Below are 24,709 nucleotides of genomic sequence, written 5' to 3'. Positions count from 1 at the left end.
CTGAGCTCTCCCAGTAAAGAAGACCTTCTCCCTTGTCAGTCAGGACCCGCCTCAGACGTCTAACTCGGCCCTATTAATCCCCTGACCTGAGCTCAGACTAAACTAGACCCTCAAGGCCAAGGAGACTTAAGTTACCGTGAGCTCCGGCCGTAGCCCAGAGGGGCTTAGAAACACAGGGGCCTGCCCCTCGGGAGGGGACCTCCCTGCTCCTGTGGGCACCTGTGCGGGAGGGCCGGGCGGGCCGAGGGCCGCCGGGAGGTGGTCTGGGCGCTCTAACAGCCTGTCTGGGGTCCGCCTTGCTTTGCTCCAGGTGCTCGAGGTCCGGTGTCGCCATGATCCCCTTCTGTCTGGCCCGCTCAGCCTGCCGGGAGCCTGCTGGCGGCCCAGGTCTCACCAGCTCCGGCTGTAAGAGGCCCCCCCCAGCCCAGTGAGGTGAACTGAGTCCTGACGTGTAACTAAAATGTACTTTCCATTTTCAAGTTCGATTTCACGGGCCTTCTTAGGTTTTAAAAACCCTGATGTGGAGACAGCAAAGAAACATTTTCTAACAATGCAGCCAGTGTGTAAAACATGAACTTTCCCAGAAAGAACAGGAATTGTGTGGCTCCCGTTTCAGGGTGCCGCATTTGCTGACGTGACCACCTCTGGAATTATACCTCTAAGAAGAAGCTGCTCCTTTAAAAACAGTATCTTTAAGCATGTAACTGTATTTTAGTCTACCAACATGCCATTGCGTTCAATAACCTAGAGTATAAGAGTACCTTCACTGGAGATAATCTCTGGAGGGTAAATTTGATTTCTACAAATACCCTAAAGGCATTCAGTGCTAAACCCAATAAATAAATACTAAAAATGACTGAAAGAGTTTATGGTGAAGGGCTAAAACTATTAGTTGCACAAAAACTATATACACGGAACCTCAAGAGATTCCAAAATGTCCTAGCAGTAACAGCAGACTGCACTTGGTGGTTAGGCTGTGGTCGGCAGGGTAGCCCTCAGTTTATAAGTGAGGCTCAGCATTAACCATCTGGCTGGAAGCAGAGGCAGCACTACATAGAGGCCCAGTTAGGACTCTCAGACCTGGTTCACATCCTAGCTCTACCTTTTAAAAAAATATATATTTTATTGGTTTTTTTACAGAGATGAAAGGAGAGGATAGAGAGTTAGAAACATTGATGAGAGAGAAACATCGATCAGCTGACACCTGTACACCTCCTACTGGGGATGTGCCTGCAACCAAGGTACATGCCCTTGACCGGAATCGAACCTGGGCCCCTCAGTCTGCAGGCCAACACTATCCAATGAGCCAAACCGCCAGGGCCTAGCTCTACCTCTAACTACAAGGTGTTTGTCCTAAGACACTTAATCAGAGTCTCGGTTTCCTCATCTATCAAATGGGGAGCCACAGTCCTTATCTCATTGTAATTGTGCTTATTAAGTGAGAAAATGCATGTAAAATGACACATTTGTCTGCTCAGTATTAATAATTCATGCTATTACTTGTGGGTTGCCTTACTGCCTTAATTTAGTCATGAAAAAGGAACCAAAGTTCTAAAGACTCCTTAGAAATCAGTATCAACAGTGCCTGTGACACAGTAGGAGCTGAATAACGGTAGCTACTTTTAATATCCTTCCTTCCTCCCTTGCTTCTTTCCTTCCTTCCTTTGTTAATCCTCCCCCACAAACATTTTTCCCATTGATTTTTAGAGAGAGTGGAAGGGAGAGAAGGGGAGAGAGACACACACATTGATGTGAGAGACACATTGATTGGTTGCCTCCTGCATGTAGGGTCAAATCTGCAACCCAGGAACATGACCTTAACCAAGAATGGAACCTTCTGTCTGTATGCCGATGCTCTAATCACTGAGCAACACCGGGCAAGGCACTTCTAATATTCTTATTGCAATATTCTTAGACATAACTTTGCTCTAATGGGATGGATCTCAATTCATCCTTGCCTGTGTAAAACTCTCTCTCTGTGGTTTAATGTTACATTATCTGAAACAGAGACTGGCCCTGGTTTCTGAAAGCCAGTTCATCACTACACGGTTATGTGAAATGGAACTCACTGTGTCCCCTGCAGCCGAGGGACCGTGTCCTTGTGTGTGATCGCCACTCTGGCTCCCCGTTTTACGTTCTGCTAAGGCACATGTGTCAAACACAAGGCCTGTGGGCCAAATCCGTCCCGCCAGGCCTTGCAATGTGGCCCGCACCGCGCTGTCATCACTGCACTCGCTGCGTTTCCATCACAATGACAGTTTATGACTGTTCAGTAAACCATTCGGCCCGCGATTTAGGCTGGATTTTAGATTTTGGCCCCTTCTCTGATTGAGTTCGACACCCCTATGCTAAGGTAAGTTCTTTCCCCAGCCAAGCCCTCACCTGGCAGCTGAGGGTCTGGGTCTCAGCTGTGGGGGCGGTTCGGGTGCTCTCTGCGATTCCTGTCACGTGTTTAATTGCAGTCTGCCCCATTGTGTCTGCCCCTATCACTGATGGGAGCCACCCGCTTCACCTCTTGGAAAAGTCAACAATCTCAATGCCGTGAGCATCACGGGATTTGGGCAGACTGAGTCTCATTTCATAAGGAGAGACAATGAGGCACCAACGTCTCCATGTATTCCCCAGGGAGCAGTCCCATAGCCTAGCGTCACCTGACGTCTGTAGGGCTGAGGGCGACAGGCACACCCGACCAGGTTATGCCTCGATGTGTTCGTTTAGATTCGAGTTGGAAATTAGTCTTGGCAGAAAAAAAAATCAGTTCACTTTCTTATTGGACAAATGAAGCAAATGCAAGTTGGCACACTCAAAATAAGAGAATCGCACCTCTAAGAACATTGATATTGGACAAGTACCTGAAAACTGAGAATCCACTTAAATGACGGAGAAGGGGCGGGAACTGTGACACTGTATCTGGCCAACTTCTATTACAGGATGTTTGTGTGCAGTAAAGCATATTCCCTTACTCTGGAAAGCTGCAATTTCCACAGAATGTTTTTCTTGTTTGTCCTTTCTTTAAAAATTTTTTTTTTATTGATTTCAGAATGAATGGCACAGGGAGAGACAGAAACATCAATGATGGGAGATACATCATTGATCGGCCGCCTCCTGCATGCCCCACACTGGGGATCCAGCCCAAAACCAGGGCATCCAACCGTGATCTCCTGGTTCATAAGTCAATGCCCAACCTCTGAACTGCATCGGTTGGGCTCCATAAAAATATTTCACCAAAACAGCAAATTAACATGAATTAGAGCACATGTGTCAAACACAAGGCCCGCAGGCCAAATCCGTCCCGCCAGGCCTTGCAATGTGGCCCGCACCGCGCTGTCATCACTGCACTCTGCTGCGTTTCCATCACAATGACAGTTTATGACTGTTCAGTAAACCATTTGGCCCGCGATTTAGGCTGGATTTTAGATTTTGGCCCCTTCTCTGATTGAGTTCGACACCCCTAAATTAGAGAAATGGCAAACTTTATTTCTCCACCAACTATGAATATTAATAACTCATGGTTACTGGTGGGCTGTCTTACAGCATTAGCTTGAGCCACACTAAAGGAATTAAGGTCCTTAAGAGAAGTGAGCTGCCCGGAGCCAAATGAACCTAGTGCCAGCTTTGGGTTAGAATGCCAGGGTCGCAGCACCTTCCGTGTTATGCTTATAGCCGATTCTTATTATTCTGACAAGTAATAAGTAATGTGCAACCCAGTGGACTGATTTTTAGGCCCAGCTCTTTGCGGTACTGCAGTCAACCTCTCCTCAACAACCTGGTCGGTAATATCATCTTTTCTTTCTTCGCAACTGGTGAGTGTGCAGCCACTCTGACCAGCTCGAAGTGTCTGCTAAATGGTAAGACAGGACTTCCTCAAGGATGGAAATGTAAGAAAAAATTCAGATGAAGATTTTAAAAACTTCTTTAGTCATTCTGCGACTTCTTATGATGTTATAAAATTCTCTAGTTATATAAAAACTAGAGACCCAGTGCACGAAATTTAAGCATGGGGGCGGGGCGGTGTGTGTCCCTCTGCCTAGCCTGCACTCTCTCCAATATGGGACCCCTCGAGGGATGTCTGACTGCCAGTTTAGGTAGGATGGAGCCTAAATGGGTAGTTGGATATTCCTCTTACAATCCAGGACTGCTGGCTCCCAACTGCTCACCTGCCTGCCTGATTGCCCCTGACCGCTTCTGCCTGCCAGCCTGATCACCCCCTAACACTCCTCTGCCAGCCTGATTGATGCCTAATTGCCCTCCTTTGCCAGTCTAGTCACCCCTAACTGCCCACCCCTGCAGGCCTGGTTCCTCCCAACTGCCCTCCCCTGCAGGCCTGGTCCTCCCAACTGTTCTCCCCTACAGGCCTGGGTCCCCCCCCAAACTGCCTTCCCTTTTAGGCCTGGTCCCTCCCAACTGCCTTTCCCTGCTGGCCATCTTGTGGCATCCATCTTGTGTCCACATGGAAGTGGCCATCTTGTATGTTAAGAGTGATGGTCAATTTGCATATCACCCCTTTATTACATAAGATAGCAGATTAATTCACTCACTCAATAAAGTTACTGAGTAGGACATGATATGGGTAGAAAAATGGGCCTTGACAACTTGAAATCAAAAAGTGACACAGAAGCTGAAACCGGTTTGGCTCAGCGATAGAGCGTCGGTCTGCGGACTGAAAGGTCCCGGGTTCGATTCCGGTCAAGGGCATGTATGTTGGTTGCAGGCACATCCCCAGTAGGAGGTGTGCAGGAGGCAGCTGGTCGATGTTTCTCTCTCATCGACGTTTCTAGCTCTCTCTCTCCCTTCCTCTCTGTAAAAAACCAATAAAATATATCTAAAAAAAAAAAAAAAAAAAAGAGACACAGAAGAGATTTTTAAAAATTGATTTTAGAGAGGAAAGCAAGAAGAGAGAGAAACACTGACGTGAGGGAGACACATTGTACATGCTCTGACCAGGGACTGAACGGGCAGCCTCGGTATCCCTGCCCCACACTGGGGTCCAGCCTGCAACCGAGCTCTCGACCTTCCGCTGCATGGGCCATGCTCCAACCAGTGGAGACACACTGGCCAGGAAGAGATTTTTTAAAAATGAAAAAGTAGTTATTGAGTGCCAGAGGCACAGTTTTGCTGGAAGGTTTGACTAAGATAATAAGGAAGTTATTCCCAAAATAGTCCCCGTTATATTATCACCAGCATCGCCAGTAAGAGAAGGACCTGTCTTCAAGGAAAACCCGAGCTGGCTGAACTCCGAGCACTTCTGCTCCAGAGGAGGGAAGCGAGGAAACACATCTGATTAGGGCTGCACTCGGGTAGATTCCTGAGATGCGGGAGCCTAGGAAAGTGGTGCTGTCCTGTGAGGTCGCACTGTGCTGCTCAGGCACCTGGAACCGGTCCCACCGGCACCAAAGAGGATGCTTTCTGTGTTTGCTGTGGGATCTTCGGGGAAGGCGTCTGCACCATGGTGTTAACAGTTTTGGCAACTAACTGTGCACATTTTAAATATATATATTTTATTGATTTTTTACGGAGAGGAAGGGAGAGAGATAGAGAGCTAGAAACGTCGATGAGAGAGAAACATTGACCAGCTGCCTCTTGCACACCCCCCAACGGGGATGTGCCCGCAACCAACGTGCATGCCCTTGACAGGAATCGAACCTGGGACCTTTCAGTCCGCAGACCGACGCTCTACCACTGAGCCAAACCGGTTTCGGCTAAATAATGAATTTCTAAAGGCTCATCTTAATCTGAAATCTTGGCTGTATACACCGTTAGTCTTTGATGTTTATTTTCTACTGACACTAAAAATAGACGTATGTGGAGATAGAATTCCTAATTAGACACATGTCATCGTTAAACATTTCACCAGGGAAAGTTAAAAAAAATTCCGCAAGTTTTTTGTATGTGTGTGTTTTGTGAGTTCTATTTGGCTAGAATTTTAAAATATATATATATTTTATTGATTTTTCACAAAGAGGAAGAGAGAGGGATAGAGAGTTAGAAACATCAATGAGAGAATCATCGATCAGCTGCCTCTTGCACACCCCCTGCTGGGGATGTGCCCACAACCAAGGTACATGCCCTTGACCGGAATCGAACCCGAGACCTTCCAGTCCGCAGGCCGACGCTCTATCCACTGAGCCAAACCGGTTTCGGCAAGATTTTTTTTTTATGTTAAGATATGAACCAACAGTGGAACCATGGGACTAGGTTTGGCACCTTAAGCAGCAAGCCTTCCATCTCTTGCTAAGTGAGTGCCTCTTTATATCCTTGTGGCAAAATCACATTAAATATACGTTCCAATTCACACACAAGTATTCCTCACAGTGCTTTTCTCCTCCCAATACAGAAAAAACGACTCTTGAACTTTACTACTTGTCTGTGCTGCTAGCAGTGAGCAGCTTGGTTTCTACAGGTGAGCAACAAACGTCCCTAAAACCCACCTTTGTCAAAGGCTTATGGGTCCCTCAGGGGAAGTAACAGCTCAGCTAGGACTGTCACATGGCAAAGGGAAGTCCAAGAAGCTAAGGCATCTGAAAAGCAAGAGAAAAAGCAGAGAGGGTTAGAAAGGATAGAAAAAGCCACCCTTCTCCCGTTACTGCCATGCCATTTCATTAGATCCCATACTTTTTAAAAAATAAATCTTTATTATTCAGATTATTACAGTTCCTCTTCCCCCCCCCCCAATAGCTCCCCTCCACCCAGTTGATCCCACTCTCTGCCCTTACCCTGCCCCCTGTTCTCATCCATGTGTGTATGATTTTTGTCCAGTCTCTTACCGCATCCCCCACACCCCCTTTCCCCCAAGAATTGTCAGTCCACTCCCTTTCTATGCCCCTGATTCTATTATATTCACAGTTTATTCTGTTCTTCAGAATTTTTATTCACTTGATTTTTAGATTCACTTGATATTTGTTGTCACTCATTGTTCATGGACTTGTAAGTCTATTTCTTTAACCAGGCAGGGGAAGTTTTCTGTCATTATTTCTTCAAATAGGTTTTCAATATCTTGCTCTCTCTCTTCTTCTGGCACCCCCATAATCTGGATGTTGGTACACTTGAAGTTGTTCCAGAGGCTCCTTACACTATCTTCATATTTTTGGGTTCTTTTTGCTTTTTGTTTTTCCAGTTGGGTGTTTTTTGCTTCTTCGTATTTCAAATCTTTGACTTGATTCTTGGGATCCTCTAGTTTGCTGTTGGATCTCTGTATGTTATTCTTTATTCTTTATGCTTAATTTCTAGTTGGCCCTTTTTCATATTCTTGAGGGTCTCATTAAATTTCTTGGAGGTTTCTAGAAGATTCTTGAGTAACCTTATAACTGTGGTTTTGAACTCTATATCCAGTAGTTTGCTTTCCTCCATTTCTTTCGTTTGTGACCTGTTTCTTTGTCTCTGCATTTTGGCTGCTTCCCTGAGTTGACAGAGTGGCTATGTGGGCTAAGTGTCCTATAGGGCCCAGTGGGCTCAGCCTGCCTAGATCTTATTCTTCATCCTGGGTGCTTTCCTCAGGCCTGGGCTGCTCAGTCTGAAGCATGGCAGGTCTCCTGCCTCAGATACATGTCACCAGCAGGGTGAGCCTGTCCCCGCAGCACTGCACCTGCCACTGCCAGCAAACACATCACCATCTCCTACCCTGCTCCTCCCGAGATGAAATGACCAGCTGAACATCAGAGCTATGACAGGAAGCACATCAAAGCCACTTCTTGAAAGAATGTGGCCTTTAAGCATTAATGAGCATGGACAATGGATAAAAAGGAAGAGATCAACCCAAATCACAGGGCTGACAGCACAACCAAACTCACCCCAAATAAGGACCTCCTATTAAATACGTTCAAGACCATTACTCTGACTTTCTAAACCGCCTTTTTGTTTTAGGGAAGTGACAGCAACAGTTGCATGGTTGCTACAGAAACAAGTACCGAAAAGGAAGAAGGAAATTATAAATCTTAGTGATGAACAAAGGTTTAGTTACGAAGGAACTGTGATTCAGATTGCATGTTTGAACAAGGTCAATTCATTGCTTCTTTTTAAAAAGATTTTATTGATTTTTCACAAAGAGGAAAGGAGATAGTGAGAAACATCGATGAGAGAGAAACATCGATCAGCTGCCTGCTGCACACCTCCTTCTGGGGACGTGCCCACAACCAAGGTACATGCCCTTGACCGGAATCGAACCTGGGACCCTTCAGTCTGTGGGCTGATGCTCTATCCACTGAGCCAAACCGGTTAGGGAAATTCACTGCTTTTTAAAAAATGCAGCGGGAAATTGGAGTAAACAAAATGAAAAATAATCACAATCTCCTCCATATGGGTTACGACAATCTTATGCATCATGACAGTCAATTACTATCTAGAAAACAGCCAAGTGACCCACATGATGTTTCGTCTTCTTACTTTTTCTGTGTAGTCGCAGACGCTAAGGCATTTTAAGTAGGACCCAGATACTCACAGGTGTTCTGAATGTCTTTAGGAAGGGGAGACACCTCTATTTCCTGAGGAAAAGACCTGTGTCCATTGGCGGGAGGGACAAATTCAATGTAAATATCTCCCAAGCACATGGATGACAGGCACAGACCTTCACAGTAGAAATAGCTGCTTTCATCTGCTTCTCTGTTCAGGTGGGACTTGCTGGAGTGGAAGTCACTGAAACACATTCACTATCCACAACACTGGCATTTTCTAGCACCTTCCGTATCCCAGTCATATTTCGAAAACTTGGTGATTAGAAACCTGAATAATTCATACATTAACCAGGAAATAGCCACGGCCAGTTTTGCTCAGTATGTAGAGCATCGGCCCATGGACTGAAGGGTCCTAGGTTCGATTACAGTCAAGGGTGGCTCATGGTACTTCTTGTTAGTCACTCAAGTTTCATCTGCCCTGCGTTTTCCCTACCTATTTGGAGCAACTTGCACACTATAGGCTTCCATCTCAAGTCCAAGTTGAAGTGTTCTGAACTGGAGCTGTCAAGCAGTATTTACCCACGTACCTAATTGTATTGTGCTTCATTTCATTTCATTTCATTTCATTTCATTTCATTTCATTTCATTTCACAGGTATTGCTTTTACTTTATTTTACCAATTGAAGGCAAACTCCTCCATAAGGAAAAAGATGACTCGCTTTATTGCGGTGCTCACTTCATTACGGTGGTCTGGGACTGAATTGCAATATCTCTGAAATGTGTCTGTATCTGGTTTCCCGTTCTGGCTCTCAGTTCTGAGGTTGTTTTCTCCAACGCTCTCTCCCATGACTACCTACCTGATACATATTTCTACAATTTCTTCTCCCTGATTCCCAGGACTTGGGTTCTATTTTTGTTTGAACACTGGAACCCAAACCAACTTCTCTTACTTATGCACAAGGAATACTTTTCCATTCTCCATTAACTATAAGCAAGACCCAAAGGTTCAGAACCACTAGATCAGATTAAATCACTAAGAAAGAAGAGCAGGCCCTAGCCGGTTTGGCTCAGTAGATAGAGCATTGGCCTGCGGACTAAAGGGTCCCAGGTTCAATTCCGGTCAAGGGGATGTACCTTGGTTGCAGGCACATCCCCAGTAGGGAGTGTGCAGGAGGCAGCTGATTGATGTTTCTGCCTTTCTGTTCCTTTCCCTTCCTCTCTATAAAAAAATCAATACAATACATTTAAAAAAATAAAAGAAAGAAGAGCAGGCAAATATACTAGTGATGCCTGTATGGTGAGCACTTTCAGCTTCAAGACTGCACACACCCAAACCAACACAAATGCCTGAATAGAATATTGTATCACCAACATGAAAATTAGGGGAAGTACACAAGAGCAAATGCTTATTCAGCAAGTTCTTCAAATTGTGAAATAAAATGTATTTTCCAGCTTTTGGTTTCGCACTGACCTTATTTGTATTGAAAGTTCCCTATTACTTAAAATGTTGACACTTCCCTACATAGCCACATACCAGAAATTCCAGATAATTACATTAACATAAGTATTTTTACAAAGGACATTCTGTGAATTTGAAGTGTTTTGCAAGGTAAGCTTCTGAACCATTCCAACCAGTTTGTCAGTCTTTATTTTAATCCACATTTTCCCCATTACAATTGACATAGTGGTTAGAGATCTAAGTAACTTATCAAGTGATTACATCACACACACACACACACACACACACACACCCATGGTCTAGTACACATAGTTATTACGTCCTGAAGATTGAGGTCCAAACAGTGGTTTCACACCCAAATTTTAACTCTAAAATACAACTCATGGTAAGAAGTAAGGAATTCTACCATCAGGCAGAACTGACAGGAATAATTCGTTCTGGTAGAGTTCTCTGGTAATATCAGCTGGAAGTTTACTCTGCGCGCCTGAAAAAGAAGTAGCTTTAAAGGTAACATTTCTGACGTATTTGCCAGAAACGCTTCAAAGAGATGGGCTGGGCAACAACAGAAAATGGTTTCCACCTAATTTCTCAGTAATTTTCAAAGTGCTGACCAACAGCTCACTAGTCTCCTTCTCCAGGGGCTTGGTGCTTCTGGCTCTCTATTTCTATGCGGGGTGAGTGTCAAATCGCATCCAGGAAGGTGGACCTAGCATTTCCTTTTCTTTTTTTCTTTTTAAAAAAATATATTTTATTGATTTTTTTTACAGAGAGGAAGAGAGGGAAAGAGTTAGAAACATCAATGAGAGAATCATTGATCAGCTGCCTCCTGCACACCTCCTACTGGGGATGTGCCAGCAACCAAGGTACATGCCCTTGACCGGAATCGAACCTGGGACCCTTAAGTCTTCAGTTCGACGCTCTATCCACTGAGCCAAACCGGTTAGGGCGACCTAGCATTTTCTTGATTTGGAAAAGATTTTGGAGGAAAGAGAAATCGTTCAGAACAGACTTCCTACTCTGCCTCCCACCACCTCCGCCAAGCTCTAAAAGCCGCTTCTAGAGGAACTTTTATTTTATTTTTTCAGGGTGAACTCACCACTTTCGAAGGTCAGAGGCAAATTGACAGAGGTTTTGGGTTCCACAGAGAGAAGAAAGAATGAAGAGGCAAGACTCCTCGCCCCAAACTTGAATGTGACCTCGCCTCAGCAACCGTTGTATCTGACCGTCAAAGAGGCCACCACCTGGACTCCCCTCTGCTCGCCACAAAACGGGGTGCTGGGCTGACTCCCCTCGGCACGAGTTTCTCACGGGCTCGGGGTGGGGACTTACCATGTCCTCAGAGCAAAGCGGCCCGAGTCCTTGGGGGGGAGGCCCGCAGCCCGGACGCCAGCGAGGGGGACACCCGCGGCCGCGCGCTCATTGGCTCCCGGCGGCCGGAAGTGCGTGCGTCAGGCGGAAGTGCTCCCCCAGCGCGCGTCCGCCAGCCCAGGACTACCAGGTAGGCGGGGCCCCTGGCTCTTCACTCCTAGGACCAGGGCACTGAGACGGGGAGGCAACCCCGAAATCCTGGAGAGGTTGTCCGGGTTCTGGTCGGGGAGGGCCGAGGAGTCTCGGGGCGTTAGGTTCCCGGCGACCTCCGGCGGGAACCGGGGCCCAGCCGAGCCCGGCCGCCGCCGGACCCCGTGCGGGAAGGAGCTCCACGTCCCCCCGTGGAGACAGGATTGGGGCCGTGGCCGGGGCTGCCCCCTGACCGCGTCCGGAAGGCTGAGGTCCAAACGCAGCCCACTTCCAGCCGGAAACGGGAAAAGGCGCGCTCTCCGCCCTTCCTTTTCTGGGCCTCCTGGACTGGGCAGCTTCCCTCCCGGCGAGTCCGCGAGCGGGGTTTCCCTCGGTAACGCCCTCGCTAGGAAACTTCTCAGAAAGGCTGCCCTCCTCCCCGTCCCCCCACAAGGCCCCCTTGATGTCTTCCTAGAAGGAGAGGGACGTGTGTTTCAGTTGCCGGCGGCTCCAGTGGGAGCTCTCTGGGCTGCTTTAGGCCAAGGTTATGTTTAGTGAATAAAAACTACTTGTTAATGGTTTTTCTTTCCCCAGCCAGCTCCACCCCACGGTGGTTTGTTTGCATGAGCTTCTTGTAGTTCCGATGAACAGTTTCTCTTTCCTCAAGCTTATGACACTGGGACTCCAAGAGCTGGAGGGTTAGGCAATATGAGACCTGTCAGCACTGTGCGGAGGTCAGGGTGATAAGAGGCGGCGGAGCCCGGTGGGCGGGGCCCAGTGGTTGAGCGAGAACCTGTGAACCTGGAGGTCACAGTTCGATTCCAAGTCAGGGGCACAGGCCTGGGTTGCGGCTAGATCCCTGGGAAGGGGCATGCAGGAGGCTGCCAACCAACGATTCTCTCCCTCTCCCTTCCTCTCCGAAATAAATTAAAAAGTTTTTTGTTTTTTTAAGAGACAACTGAGTATGAATGAGTAGTTTCCTCTCCCGATTAGCTTTTGAGAACCATTTCTGCCGTTTTTTTTGGTAAAAGATGCACCACCTTTATTGAAAGCTAGATGGTGCCAGCGAGTTAATCTTTCTGGGATAAATCTCAATGTAGCGCCAGGTTAAGGCTTTTAAAGTTTCTCCATCTTCCCTGAAATTTATTTAGAATAGTATTACCTCCCTAAGATATGTTGTGCCTTTATACACTTCATCCAGTTATTGAATATCGAGGCTAAGCGGAATCAGACTCATTTTCTGCTTTCAGAACTTTTACAGTTGGAGAGGTAGACACAGAAAACATGCTATAATGAACTCATATAATTCAAGGAAGAAATAAGTGGTAAATAGAGAATAAGATGTGGGATGCAGCCCTGGCCAGTGTGACTATGTGGTTATAGCATAGGCTACATATGGAAGGGTCACAAGTTCGATTCCGGGTCAAGAGCATATACCTGGGTAGCTGGTTTGCTCCATGCCCTCCTGTGGGGGCACCTGCAGGAGGCAACCAATTAATGTGTCTCTCTCATGTTGATGTTTTTCTCTCTCTCCCCCTCCCTCCCTTCCACTCTCTGAAAAGCAATGGAAAAAACATTCCCAGGAAAGGATTAACAACAACAAAAACCAACAACCAAAAAAAAAAAAAAAAAAAAAGTGGAATGTTGTAGAAGTGATCGCTTTTCGTTATTAATTTGCCAATTATTTATCCAGTACTTTCTGTGTGTCTAGCGTTGTGCTAGATGCTGGTTTATAAAGAGGAATCAAAATCCCTACTCTCAAATAACTCACAACCTAGTGAGTGGGGGAAACCAAAGAAGGCAGTATAGTGGAGGAGGTGGAACTTGAGGTAGACCCTTAAGACGGAAAGACCTGGGTTTGTCAGGTAAAAAAAATTCAGGCTCCCAAGAGAAGGATGAAAGGTCATAGCATAGCCCTAGCTGGTTTGGCTCAGTGGATAGAGCATCAGCCTGCGCACTGAAGAGCACAGGCCTGGGCTGCAGGCTCAATCCCCAGTACGGGACATGCAGGACCAATGATTTTCTCTCATTGATGTTTCTGTCTGTCTCTCTCTCTTACTTCCTCTCTGAAGTCAATAAAAATATATTTTTTAAAAAGAAAGTCCATAGCATGTTCTAAAATAGCATGGTTAGATTATATAAAATTAATCCTGAAAAGACACTTCGGTTTATATCTCAGGTTTGTCTTGAATTTTACTGGAAAATACAACAGATTTAAAATAAAATTTATGTATTTCCAGGAGAAATTTTACATGAGGCATAGCTATGATAAATTACACTTCTGGCTGTACTTATTTACATGTTATTAATGGTTGTATATTATTTAAACTAGTTTTAAGAGATATGGCAGGTAGTAAGAGTAGATTTTCACTAATTAAATTCTTTGAATATGATGTAAGGCATTCTCTTCATTGAAGTTTGTATATTAAATCGTCTGATAATGATTATGTGTAGGAAAATTTTAAATGTTTTAATATGTTACCCTATAATTTAGGTTTCGATTAAAGGTTTATATATAATATTAGGCAATATTTGTTTCCAGAAAGGAATGTAAGTTTAATTTTTATAAATAGAAAAACTTAAATGCTATAACTGTTAGATACATACAATACCAACACCAAAATAAGTAGCTCTTCTCTACACCAGCATTAATCAGAAATTATAATAATGAAGACCCTATTCCCAATATTAACAAAAAATAAAAAATATCTAAGAATAGCCAATGTTCAAGGCCTTTGTGAAAAAAAAATTTTCTTTTTAAAAATTATAAAAGAAAGTCTAATAAAATAGATATTGCTTGATAGGGAGATGCAAATTTCAAGGATATGAGTTTTCTCCACATTAGTGTCTAATTTAACTGTAAACCCTGTCAAAATGTCAATCAAATTTATTTATTTATTTATTTATTTATTTATTTATTGTTTATCTTCACCCAAGGATATTTTTCCATTGATTTTTAGAGAGAGTGGAGATGGAGAGACAGAGAGAGAGAAACATCAGTGTGAGAGAGACATCAATTAGTTGCATGGGGATTGAGCCTGCAACCGAGATATGTTCCCTTGACTGGAATCAAACTTGGGACCCTTCAGTCCGCAAGCTGACACTCCATCATTGAGCCAAGCCAGTTAGGTCTCAATTTAATTTTTAAGCAGACTTGACAGACTGATTTTAAATTCATCTAAATTTCTTCTGGAAATACATATCTAAAAGAGGAAATGCACACGAATAACCAAGAGTTATTGAGGGGGCCGGGGGAAGAAACCCATAATAAAAGCAACTTCTTATCAGTTATCATTGTACATCAACTCTATAGCTGTAAAAATTAAAATAGCAAGGCAATGCCTTAGGACCAGAATATTATCAGTGGAACAAACTCAGAGCTACTATTGAGTACATTAAAGGTGGCATAAATGAATACTGACTAGTAAATAGTGTTTGGGCAATTGATTGTCCATTTGAAAGAAAATAAAAGATCCCTAACTTCACAGCATTAACAAAAAATGTAGGTGGCTTAAAGAGCTAAGTGTTATAAATACATACATAAAAGTTTTAGAATAGAAAAAAAATTTTTTTTTAATCTTGAGATAGTTAGGACCTGCTTTCATGGGGCACAGACTAAGAAGACTAAAGGAGAAGATAGATTTGACCATTAAAAGTAATTATTGTGGCCAAGACCGGTTTGGCTCAATGGATAGAGTGCGGGCTTGGGGACTGAAAGGTCCCGGGTTCGATTCCGGTCAAGGGCATGTACATTGGTTGCGGGCACATCCCCAGTAGGGGGTGTGCAGGAGGCAGCTGATCGATGATTCTCTCTCATCGATGTTTCTAACTTTCTATCCCTCTCCCTCTCTGTAAAAAATCAATAAAATATATAATTAAAAAAAAGTAATTATTGTGGCCGAAACCAGTTTGGCTCAATGGATAGAGCATCAGTCTGCGGACAGAAGGGTACCAGGTTCGATTCTGGTGAAGGGCATGTATCTTGGTTGCGGGCACATCCCCAGTAGTGGGTGTGCAGGAGGCAGCTGACCGATGTTTCTCTCTCATCGATGTTTCTAACTCTTTATCCCTCTCCCTTCCTTTCTATAAAAGTCAATAAAAAATATTTTTTTTAAAAAAGTAATTATTGTGATAAACACATAAGTAGAATTTAAAGTCAGGAGACAAGAGATAATAATTACAACATAATTGCAACACAGTCTTCATATCCATCTAATATAAATCAGTAAGGGAAATACAATCCAGTAGAAAAATGGGCACGTTTTCAAAGAAGAAATTCATATAAAAAGTTTTTCATGCCCACACAGTATTAGGTAAATACACATATGACCAGCAAGATAATACTAGGAGTGTTCTTTTTTTAAAAAAAATATTTTTATTGATTTCAGAAAGGAAGGGAGAGGGAGCGAGAGAGAGAAACATCAATGATGAGAGAATCATTGACCAGCTGCCTCCCACACACCCCTACTAGGGATCTAGCAACCTGGGCATGTGCCCTTGACTGGAATTGAACCTGGGACCCCTCAGTTCGCAATCTGATGCTCCAACCACTGAGCCAAATCAGCTAGGGTCTAAGAATGTTCTAAGTCCTGGAACATACTAAGAATGAAAAAGAATATTATAATGAATCTGTGTTCACACCTGATCTATTTCTTTATAAATCTGTATTTTCATCTATCAAATCTGTTTAAGATAATATAGGCCCACTAGTGAAGACTTCTAATTAATTCATCAAGTCAGTTAAGAAGATTGCCAGGCCCTTGCCAGTGTGGCTCAGTTAGTTGGACACAATCCCATATACCAAAGGGTTGCCAATTCAATTCCCTGCCAGGGATCAGGGCACATGCTCTGCTTGCTGGCTCCATCCCTGGTAAGGAGCATGCAGGAGGCCACTGATAGATGTTTTACTTTTGCATCCATATTTCTGTCTCTCCCCCTCTCTTCCTCTGTCTCTAAAAAAAAATTTAATTTAAAAAATATTTAAAATTAAAATACTTAGAAAAGAAAGAAAGAAAACTGCCAGGCATTTTTGTGAGGTGAGTTTAAACTTTTATATACAATAAAAATGGATATTTTCTTTGCACACTATCTTCCCCACACCTATAGCTGAGAAGAAGAGTATAGCCTATTTAAAACTTTTCTGGTATGTTGAATCATTTTGGATAACCAACTACATACTGTATGTGGGTTTATTGTTCTATTTAGAGATTAAAATGGCTTCCAGAGGAAAGACAGAGACAAGCAAATTAAAGCAGAATTTAGAAGAACAGTTGGATAGACTAATGCAGCAATTACAAGATCTGGAGGAATGCAGGTAATAGTATAATTGTATGCCGTCATGCTGTAAAAATGGCTTTTTTCTGCAGCACGATTACACACTCCATGAGTTCAGGCCCATGTGTGACTTTTACTTCTGTGATCTTCACAGGCTTTGTCTGGTGGGGAAATCCAGTCATGATAGGCTTTGGGTCCTAAAGGCTGGGAAGTGAAAGTCTTTCATCTAATTATTGTACAAAGCCAGTGAGAACTTGGACAAGATACTTGTTTCCATTTCCATCTATGTGAAGTGGAAATAATCACACCTACCTTGTCTTCAGTATTTAAAATAACCCTAATAGGGGTTTAAATAATAAAATAGTCTGCTGCTATCAAGCTGAGAAGGTTCTTCTTGAACTTCTGGTGTATTTTTAGCCTTGACTACTTAAAAGACCAAGGCTGCAGCCATGATAAATATTACAAATGAAGGAGCCAGCAAAATGCTTGGATGGAGTAGGTGCTCCATTAATAGTAACTGTTGTTATTTGTAGTAAATGTTTAATAAATGCTTTGTTTGACTGATGCATAGAAAGAGCCTCTTACTCAAATGGCAAGTACTGCATTCCTGTTGTATTTCAAGGTGCACAAAATTTACCTACCATTAATGATAATAACAGCCAGTACCTATTGCATGCCGAGCACTTTCCACTGCCATATACAGATGGCACTATTATTATCTTTAGTTTGGAGATACTGAAAATGAGGCTTTGCTATGTTAACTATCTTGCCTAAGTTTATACCATTAATTTATAGACTGCGTAAAAGAAAGTTTTTGCGTAACCGGTGGATAGAGCATCGGCCTGTAGACTGAAGGGTCCCAGGTTCGATTCCGGTCAAGGGCATATACCTTAGTTGCAGACACATCCCCAGTAGGGAGTGTGCAGGAGGCAGCTGATCAATGTTTCTCTCTCATCGATGTTTCTAACTCTCTATCCCTCTCCCTTCCTTTTTGCAAAAAATCAATTAAAAATATATATATAAAAATCAATTAAAATATATATATATACTATATATTTTAAGGTATATATTGATTTTTTAAATATATTTTTTAAATTAAATTATTATTTTTGTACATAAACCAATGCCCCCCCCTCCCGTACATACCCTCCCTCCCCAGAGTTTTGTGTCCATTGGTTGTACTTATATGCATGTATACAAGTCCTTCGGTTGATCTCTTATCTCCCCCAGATCTCCCCAACTTCCCTGCTGTAAGTTGACAGTCTGCTTTTGCTTTACTGTCTCTATATCTATCTTTTGGTTCTTCAGTTTATAATGTTCTTTATCATCCATATATAAGTGAGGTCATGTGGTGTCTCTCTTTCATTGAATGGCTTGTTTCACTCAGCATGATGTTCTCCAGTTCCATCCAGGATGCTGCAAACTATGAGAATTTTTTCTTTTTTATGGCAGCATAATATTCCACTGTGTAAATGTACCATAGTTTTTGGATCCAATCATCTGCTGTATATATTGATTTTTTACAGAGAGGAAGAGAGAGTGATAGAGAGTTAAACATCGATGAGAGAGAAACATCGATCAGCTGTCTCTTGCACACCCCCTAATGGGGATATGCCCGCAACCAATACACATGCCCTTGACCAGAATTGAACTTGGGACCTTTCAGTCTGCAGGCCGATGCTCTACCCACTGAGCCAAATCGGTTTTAGCTAAAATATATTAAAAAAAGAAAAAAAAAGAAGCTATTATGTGGTTTAAGTGTGCCACATTTTGATGAAAGAAAAATGTTTAGTTAACCATATTGCAGCAAAATGCCCACATTTTTAATATCTGAATACACCCATCGTTAGTATTTTGATATTTCTTTTTAGACTTTTTCCCCAAGATATTTTTTGTAAACATATGTATCTGAAGTCTTAGTGTACAAATACTAACATTGCTGTTTGCACTTGGAACCCTGTGTTTTATATGTTATATTCACTGAACTTCAGAGAGGAACTTGATGCAGATGAATATGAAGAAACCAAAAAGGAAACGCTGGAGCAACTAAGTGAATTTAATGATTCACTGAAGAAAATTATGTCTGGAAATATGACTTTGGTAGATGAACTAAGTGGAATGCAACTGGTAAGCATAATTACTTACCTAGATGACACAGTTAGGTCCTTTCTTTCTTTCTTTCTTTTTTTTTTTTTTATACTTAAAATAGAAAATTTATCCTTTTTTTAGGTTTAACTTCTAGGTGAGTGTCCACTTGTGGATAAAACAGCATATGCTTCCAGATTTTTATTTAGTTACTAGAGGCCCACTACACAGATTCATGCACCGGTGGGGTCCCTCGGCCTGGCCTGCAGTGATAAGGCCAAAATCAGCAGTCTGACATCCCCCAAGGGTCTCAGATTGACATCCCTCAGGCCGAGGGACCCCACCAGTGCATTATCAAGTGGGGAGAGATATGGGAGGTTTGCCAGCCTGGGAGGGACTGCAGGAGGGCTCCAGGGAGTGTCTGGTCTGTCTCCCTCAGTCCTAATCAGCTGGACCCCAGTAGCAAGCAAGCCTACCAGTTGGAGCATTTGCCCCCTGGAGCGGTTGAGCGACCTTAGCGTATCATTAGAATATTACATTTTGATTGGTTGAATGGACAACCAGACACTTAGCATACTAGTATTAGACTTTTATTATATAGGATATACTTGACTCCAGTGACATGCACAGAAATAGCAAATGGAAACTAAAATTGTAACAATATTAGATAATTGAAGACCCATCCATCAATTGCAACATCTGATTCATTGGACTATTTTGGTTAGTTTTCCCCTTGTATTTCTAGGCTATCCAAGCAGCTATCAGCCAGGCCTTTAAAACCCCAGAGGTCATCAGATTGTTTGCAAAGAAACAACCAGGCCAGCTTCGGACAAGGTTAGCGGAGGTAAAGTTTCTTTAAATTGATCCAATTGCTATGTGTATTTTTTTTTTTTTTAGCCCAACAATTTGCTCATGTTTTTCTGAAGTTTAAAAATTGATCAGTTGAGAATGTACAGCACCAAGAGTGAACCCTAATGCAAACTGTTTCAGTGTAGATTCATCAATTGAAACAGATGTCCCATTCTGGTGGGAGAGGTTTGTAATGGAGAGGCAAGAGGCATCTGGGAAATCTCAGTTCCTTTCACTCAATTTACTGTGAACCTAAAGCTGCTCTAAAAAAGCCCATTTAAAAAAAAATGGTCAAAATTAGTCTTTGAACAGTTATTGTTGATTTTGAATATAGAAGGTTAAATAGCAAGTGGCAGTTTAAATTGCTACTGTCCACTTCTACTTGAACTCTACCGGTGAGGTTTTACTACTTACTTCTGGAGCTCTGAGTTGAAATCCCATCTAGAATTCATTGCATTGCTTTGTGTGTGTGTGGCCTTTCTCACCTAAGAATTTCAAATGCCTTTATAAACCTGATATTTGAAGAAGAAGTCTGTTTTTAAACTTGATTGTAATTAAGGCATTAATGGTTATTCGCAAACACTGGTAGTTCAGTAGGATAGTGGTTAGGAGTATGGACTTAGGTCACACTGGCCTGGGTTTGTATTCCTGCTCCATATAGAGATATGTGACCTTGGAGAAGTTATTTTGTTCAGACTCTTGTGCCTCAATTTCCCCATCTGTAAAAAAAAATGGTGATAATAATAGTTTCTCCCTCTTATGGTTGTTATAAGGATTAAATGAAATAATATATATAGAGCATGTATTATGTGTAATACATAGTATATACAAAACACACAGAATAGTGTGTGTGTGTATATATATATATATATATATACTAATATATATATACTAATATATATACTAATATATATACTAATATATATATATATATATATATATATATATATATATATATATATATATAAAATAGGGGATAGATAGATAGATAGATAGACAGACAGATAGAATAGTATATACTATCACTGTTTCTGGTGGTAAAGGCAATATTTAACCCAAGTTCCAGGAGACTTGATACCAATGACCTCATTCAGTTTAATGAGTTCTTAGAGGATAGATCCTCTCTAAAGGAAGCTGTTGCCTTACTAATTCCTAATCCCTAAACTCTACTACTAAACAATTTGTAACTAAAACTGATTATGATTAGCATTAAGATTTATTAGAACTGTGGAATAGTATTTCTATCATGTTTGTCTTGAATTGTTTCTATAATTCCTTATAATATTAATCAGCAGAGGATATTTTTAAAAGAAGAAGACCTGAAAAGCTGTATTTTATGCATAGAATGTTTGTAACTTAAATACCATTTGCTTTGTGTTCATCCGTTGTAGATGGATAGAGATCTCATGGTTGGAAAGCTGGAAAGAGACTTGTACACTCAACAGAAAGTGGAGATCCTAACAGCTCTCAGGAAACTTGGAGAGAAGGTACCTGTGTTTAATTTAATACAAGATAGCATTAGCCATAGAGAAAAGGTGTAGAGTATTTTGCACAGAACTTCTTGATCTGCGATCTATTTTATGGTCCTGGGGCATTCTTAGCAGTGGTTCCTGGAACTGCTTGTTAAGATTGGAACCCACTCCCCTGGACTTGTTTTGTTTTGTTTAGCTGACTGCAGAGGATGAGGCCTTCTTGTCAGCAAATGCAGGTGCTATTCTCAGCCAGTTCGAGAGAGTCTCTACAGACCTCGGTGAGTATCTCGTATTTCTGAAAGTTGGACATGGATTACTGTCCAATGGACAGATAGTGTAGGTGAGATAACATGATGGCCTTCTCAGATTGAGTTTAGAGGTAAAATCAGAATTGTGTTCTTAGTAAATCCCTTTTATTGAGTGTATTTCACAATACTTTATAATTAAGTAATTAAATAAATATAGCCTAATGCTTTAAGAATATTTGTCATCTAAATGTAAATATAAAAGTAAACTAAATTTTTACCATTTGTAACCAATAAGAGACCCTTGGAGTTGATTGTGTGGAGGGGAAGAAAATTGGGATGGCAAGGGGAAAGCTTAGGGGAATGCACTGGTAACGGAAGCGAATTTTATTTGTTTCAATATGTATGTGATACGTTTTTGCCTCTTTACCTGGAACTGTAAATGCATTTGAAACGACCTTTTCATCTTCATTTATGTGTCTCTCTCTTAGGCTCTGGAGACAAAGTTCTTGCTTTGGCAAGTTTCGAGGTTGAAAAAACAAAAAAATGACGCGGTGTAGAAGCTCGGGACGGTGATCACATTCTTGCTGTAAATGGCATTTTTCTTCTGGGGATTTGGAGTCATTGCAAAGAAACAAAGAGATTCTTCAAGTGCATTCATAACCTAGGAAAAGGTGACAAACATACCTGTGGCTTCTGTTTCTGCCCTTCACCACTGTGCTTTCTGTAGGGCAGTCTGCTTGAATGACCATGGACTTGTTGGGATGGAGGGATGACCTATCCATTATGATTTTTCTGTTTAAAGAGAATATAGAAAGTAGTTTCTGTTTTTTTAAAGGCCCTTTGTTTTTAGGTGCTGATAGTAAATGAAACGATATGAACTCGTGATTCTCTTCTGCTCAGAATGTATCCCCTCTTAGGTTGGAATGAATAGTCTAGCAACAAGATTAATAGACCTCATAAGTGTTCATAGAATTTTAGAGTCCTAAGTGATCTTAGAAGTCATTTTCACTTAATAAACAAGGAAACCGAGGCTCAGAAAGAAAGTGACTTGCTTAAAGTCACATCAGAGAGTTGGGGATACAACTTGGGGGTCCAAACTCCCCATTTTGTGTCCATTGAAATGTTTTTTTCAAGGTATGCTGTTCTTTGAAAGTAATTAACTTGTATTTGTACAAGTCCATGTTTATGAAAAGTCGATGTCCTAACAAAAAGTAGTCCCTGAGGGACCATTCCCAGCCTGTAAGCTTCCTGATGAATAGGGCCTATTGTTCCTCTGAGTTTGGAGCTCGGGACAATGGCAGCCCTGTTGAGTTTCCTGCAGTAACTCGTAACCTCCTGCGCTGTTTCACCGGGGGAGGAATTGGAAGCGGCAGCTAGGCCCTCCCTGTGTGTGACCTCTTTGCCGAAAGCAGTTGGGTGGTGACTGAAGATTACTGTTTACTAGTCAGCTTTTGGAGAAACACAAAGAAAGTTCTGAGGAAAAGCAGGTTTCCCTCCCGAGTGTTTACATCGCTGTGTATAGATTTCCCCACTTGCATGTATGTTGTTTCCTAGGCACTGACTATTTTATAGTTTTTTCATATGTTTCTCAATACTCTTTTTTTTTTTTTGCGCTTTGTACAAATTAAAATATCTTTAAAGCTTCATATAAACTGTAAACTCAACTAGGTGCTCTGTCAACTAGACAAAATAGGGGAACTCAGATACATGAATGCCTTATTTGGAGCTTTTAATGGATAATTTTTCATATATTGTTTTATGATGGCCAACAACACATTGAAATTGAGACAAACCAAGAAAAAGCAAATTACCTGCTCTTCATCTAGGGCTCTCTGGCCAATCATCATTACTTCATTATTGTGTATTTTTGTTTTAACTGAGGTGAAATTCACATAACGTAAAATTCATTCACCATTTTAAAGTGCACAGTTCAGTGGCAGTTAGTCCAGTCACGGTATTATACAATCACCACCACCATTTAGTTCTAAAACATTTTCATCAGATACAACCCATCCCCTGCTAGCCCTGCAGCCACCACTAATTTACTTTCTATCCCTATGGATTTACCTACGCTGGATATTTCACATAGGTACATTTGCACAGCATGTGACCTTTGTGTCTGGCTTCTTTCAGTTAGCGTAATATTTTTGAGGTTAAACCACATCAGTATGTCATTCCTTTCAACAGGAAAAGCATTCCCTTGCATGGGTGCCATATTGTGTTTTTCCATTTATCTCTTGATGAACATTTTCTCCACTTATTGGCTATTGTGCTGTTAACATTTGTGTGTAAGTACTTGTGTTGGTACCTGTTTTCAGTTCTTTTGGATGTAGTACGTAGGAATGGCATTGCTGTGTTATTGTTTTAAGCCTTAGCAAGCTTCCCCCTTCCCCTCCAGTAGTAGGATGAGGAAAAGTAGCAATATTCTGTATTTAAAAGGGCCTCGATGAATCCGGGGACCTTAATTTTGGTTCCTTTAAACTTCCTATATGACCAACATCAGTGAAATCTTTTGTCATTAACCACAGTAATATAGTCATTTTGTAAGTAATAACTAGTACTCAATTTAAGATTAATCTTCCTTTAAAAGAGGTCAAGTTTGCAGTGCTAGCAAGACACTGCCATCATGGCCATGCGATCTTTGATAGATTACTTCAGCTTTTCGAGCCTCTTTTTCCTCTTCTGTTCAGTGGGGATACTAGGACCTACCCCACAGGATTACTGTGCGTTCCCCTCTCTTCCTTAGTGCAGAGAGAAGTTTTGAATTAGCGTTAATCCACCACTATACAGTTCTTTCAAGGGCATATGATGTATTTTGTTTCACAAATTTGATATTTAATTCAGGATAATAATTTGAAAAATAAATAATTTGTGAGTCCTATACAGCTGTAGTTATTAAACGACTTGCAAACTGTGTTTCCCGTTCATATTTTGCTATTTCTAATCTTCTACACCTCTTGGGAGGTCTCAGACTGCAATAACTGAAGCTGAGGCAGCTAACTTTTTTACATCCTTGGGTCAAGCTAATATTTTCATGAACAGAATGGAGGAAGCACAATCAATTCCAATGAGCAAGTGTCCAACTGGGCTGTTTAATGAAATCTAGTAATTTAAAACAATCCCTATGTTCCAGTGCTTTGTTTTATCCTGTGAGTGGTAAGCTAAGTATTCTAGGTGGGCGGTAGAGGCAGAAAAGGAGAAATAGAAGGCGTTGTTCTCAGGAAGGAGTTGGAGTTGGGACAGATGGATTGTTAACTCTGATTGTTGAGTCTTTTATTGAAGATACTCAGCCAAGGATAGTCATCTTAGGCAAAAAAAAAAAAAAAAAAGACCGCAAATAACCATTGCTGGGGTATCATTACAGTGAATGATGGCGTGTTTGAAATTATTACAAAAAAAAAATAAACCCAGACCATTTTGCCTAGAGCTTTTCAACCA

The 24,709-nt window shown here is 41.9% G+C and overlaps 2 protein-coding genes across 11 annotated transcripts in view; one reads left to right on the top strand and one right to left on the bottom strand.

Annotated features, from left to right (window-relative positions):
• Nucleotides 1-11,309, bottom strand: part of NMNAT1 (nicotinamide nucleotide adenylyltransferase 1) — an 18,224-nt gene extending 6,915 nt beyond the window's left edge. For 2 of the 7 annotated variants that reach the window (XM_036460800.1, XM_045570602.1), the window contains exons 1-3: nt 11,176-11,309; nt 6,429-6,518; nt 5,370-5,472 (exon numbers count right to left, since the gene is read on the bottom strand). In XM_036460800.1, the coding sequence (XP_036316693.1) occupies nt 5,370-5,448 (79 nt within the window). In that variant the 5' untranslated portion in view covers nt 5,449-5,472; nt 6,429-6,518; nt 11,176-11,309. Of the gene's footprint in view, nt 1-2,069; nt 2,147-5,369; nt 5,473-6,428; nt 6,519-7,617; nt 7,940-11,175 lie in introns of those variants that run through there. The other 5 variants (XM_045570601.1, XM_036460803.1, XM_045570603.1 and 2 more) reach the window with 5 other exon arrangements.
• LZIC (leucine zipper and CTNNBIP1 domain containing) lies at nt 11,254-24,709 on the top strand. Of its 4 annotated transcripts, XM_036460806.2 has the most exons (8): nt 11,282-11,344; nt 11,938-12,095; nt 16,547-16,657; nt 18,609-18,744; nt 19,448-19,546; nt 20,943-21,038; nt 21,220-21,301; nt 21,760-24,709. In XM_036460806.2, exons 3-8 carry the CDS (start codon nt 16,557-16,559, stop codon nt 21,816-21,818), a joined length of 573 nt encoding a protein of 190 aa, XP_036316699.1. In that variant the 5' UTR covers nt 11,282-11,344; nt 11,938-12,095; nt 16,547-16,556; the 3' UTR covers nt 21,819-24,709. The 4 variants fall into 4 exon arrangements, with proteins under 4 accessions (XP_036316701.1, XP_036316699.1, XP_036316702.1 ...); XM_036460808.2 differs by lacking the exon at nt 11,938-12,095 and having other exon boundaries at nt 11,254-11,344; nt 16,549-16,657; XM_036460809.2 differs by lacking the exon at nt 11,282-11,344 and having other exon boundaries at nt 11,806-12,041; nt 16,549-16,657.

This window comes from Pipistrellus kuhlii, unplaced genomic scaffold (genome assembly GCF_014108245.1).
Source record: "Pipistrellus kuhlii isolate mPipKuh1 unplaced genomic scaffold, mPipKuh1.p scaffold_m20_p_34, whole genome shotgun sequence".
Taxonomy (NCBI): Eukaryota; Metazoa; Chordata; class Mammalia; order Chiroptera; family Vespertilionidae; genus Pipistrellus; species Pipistrellus kuhlii.
The sequence above is the reverse complement of the archived record's forward strand: the minus strand, read 5'-3'. Positions and strand labels throughout refer to the sequence as shown.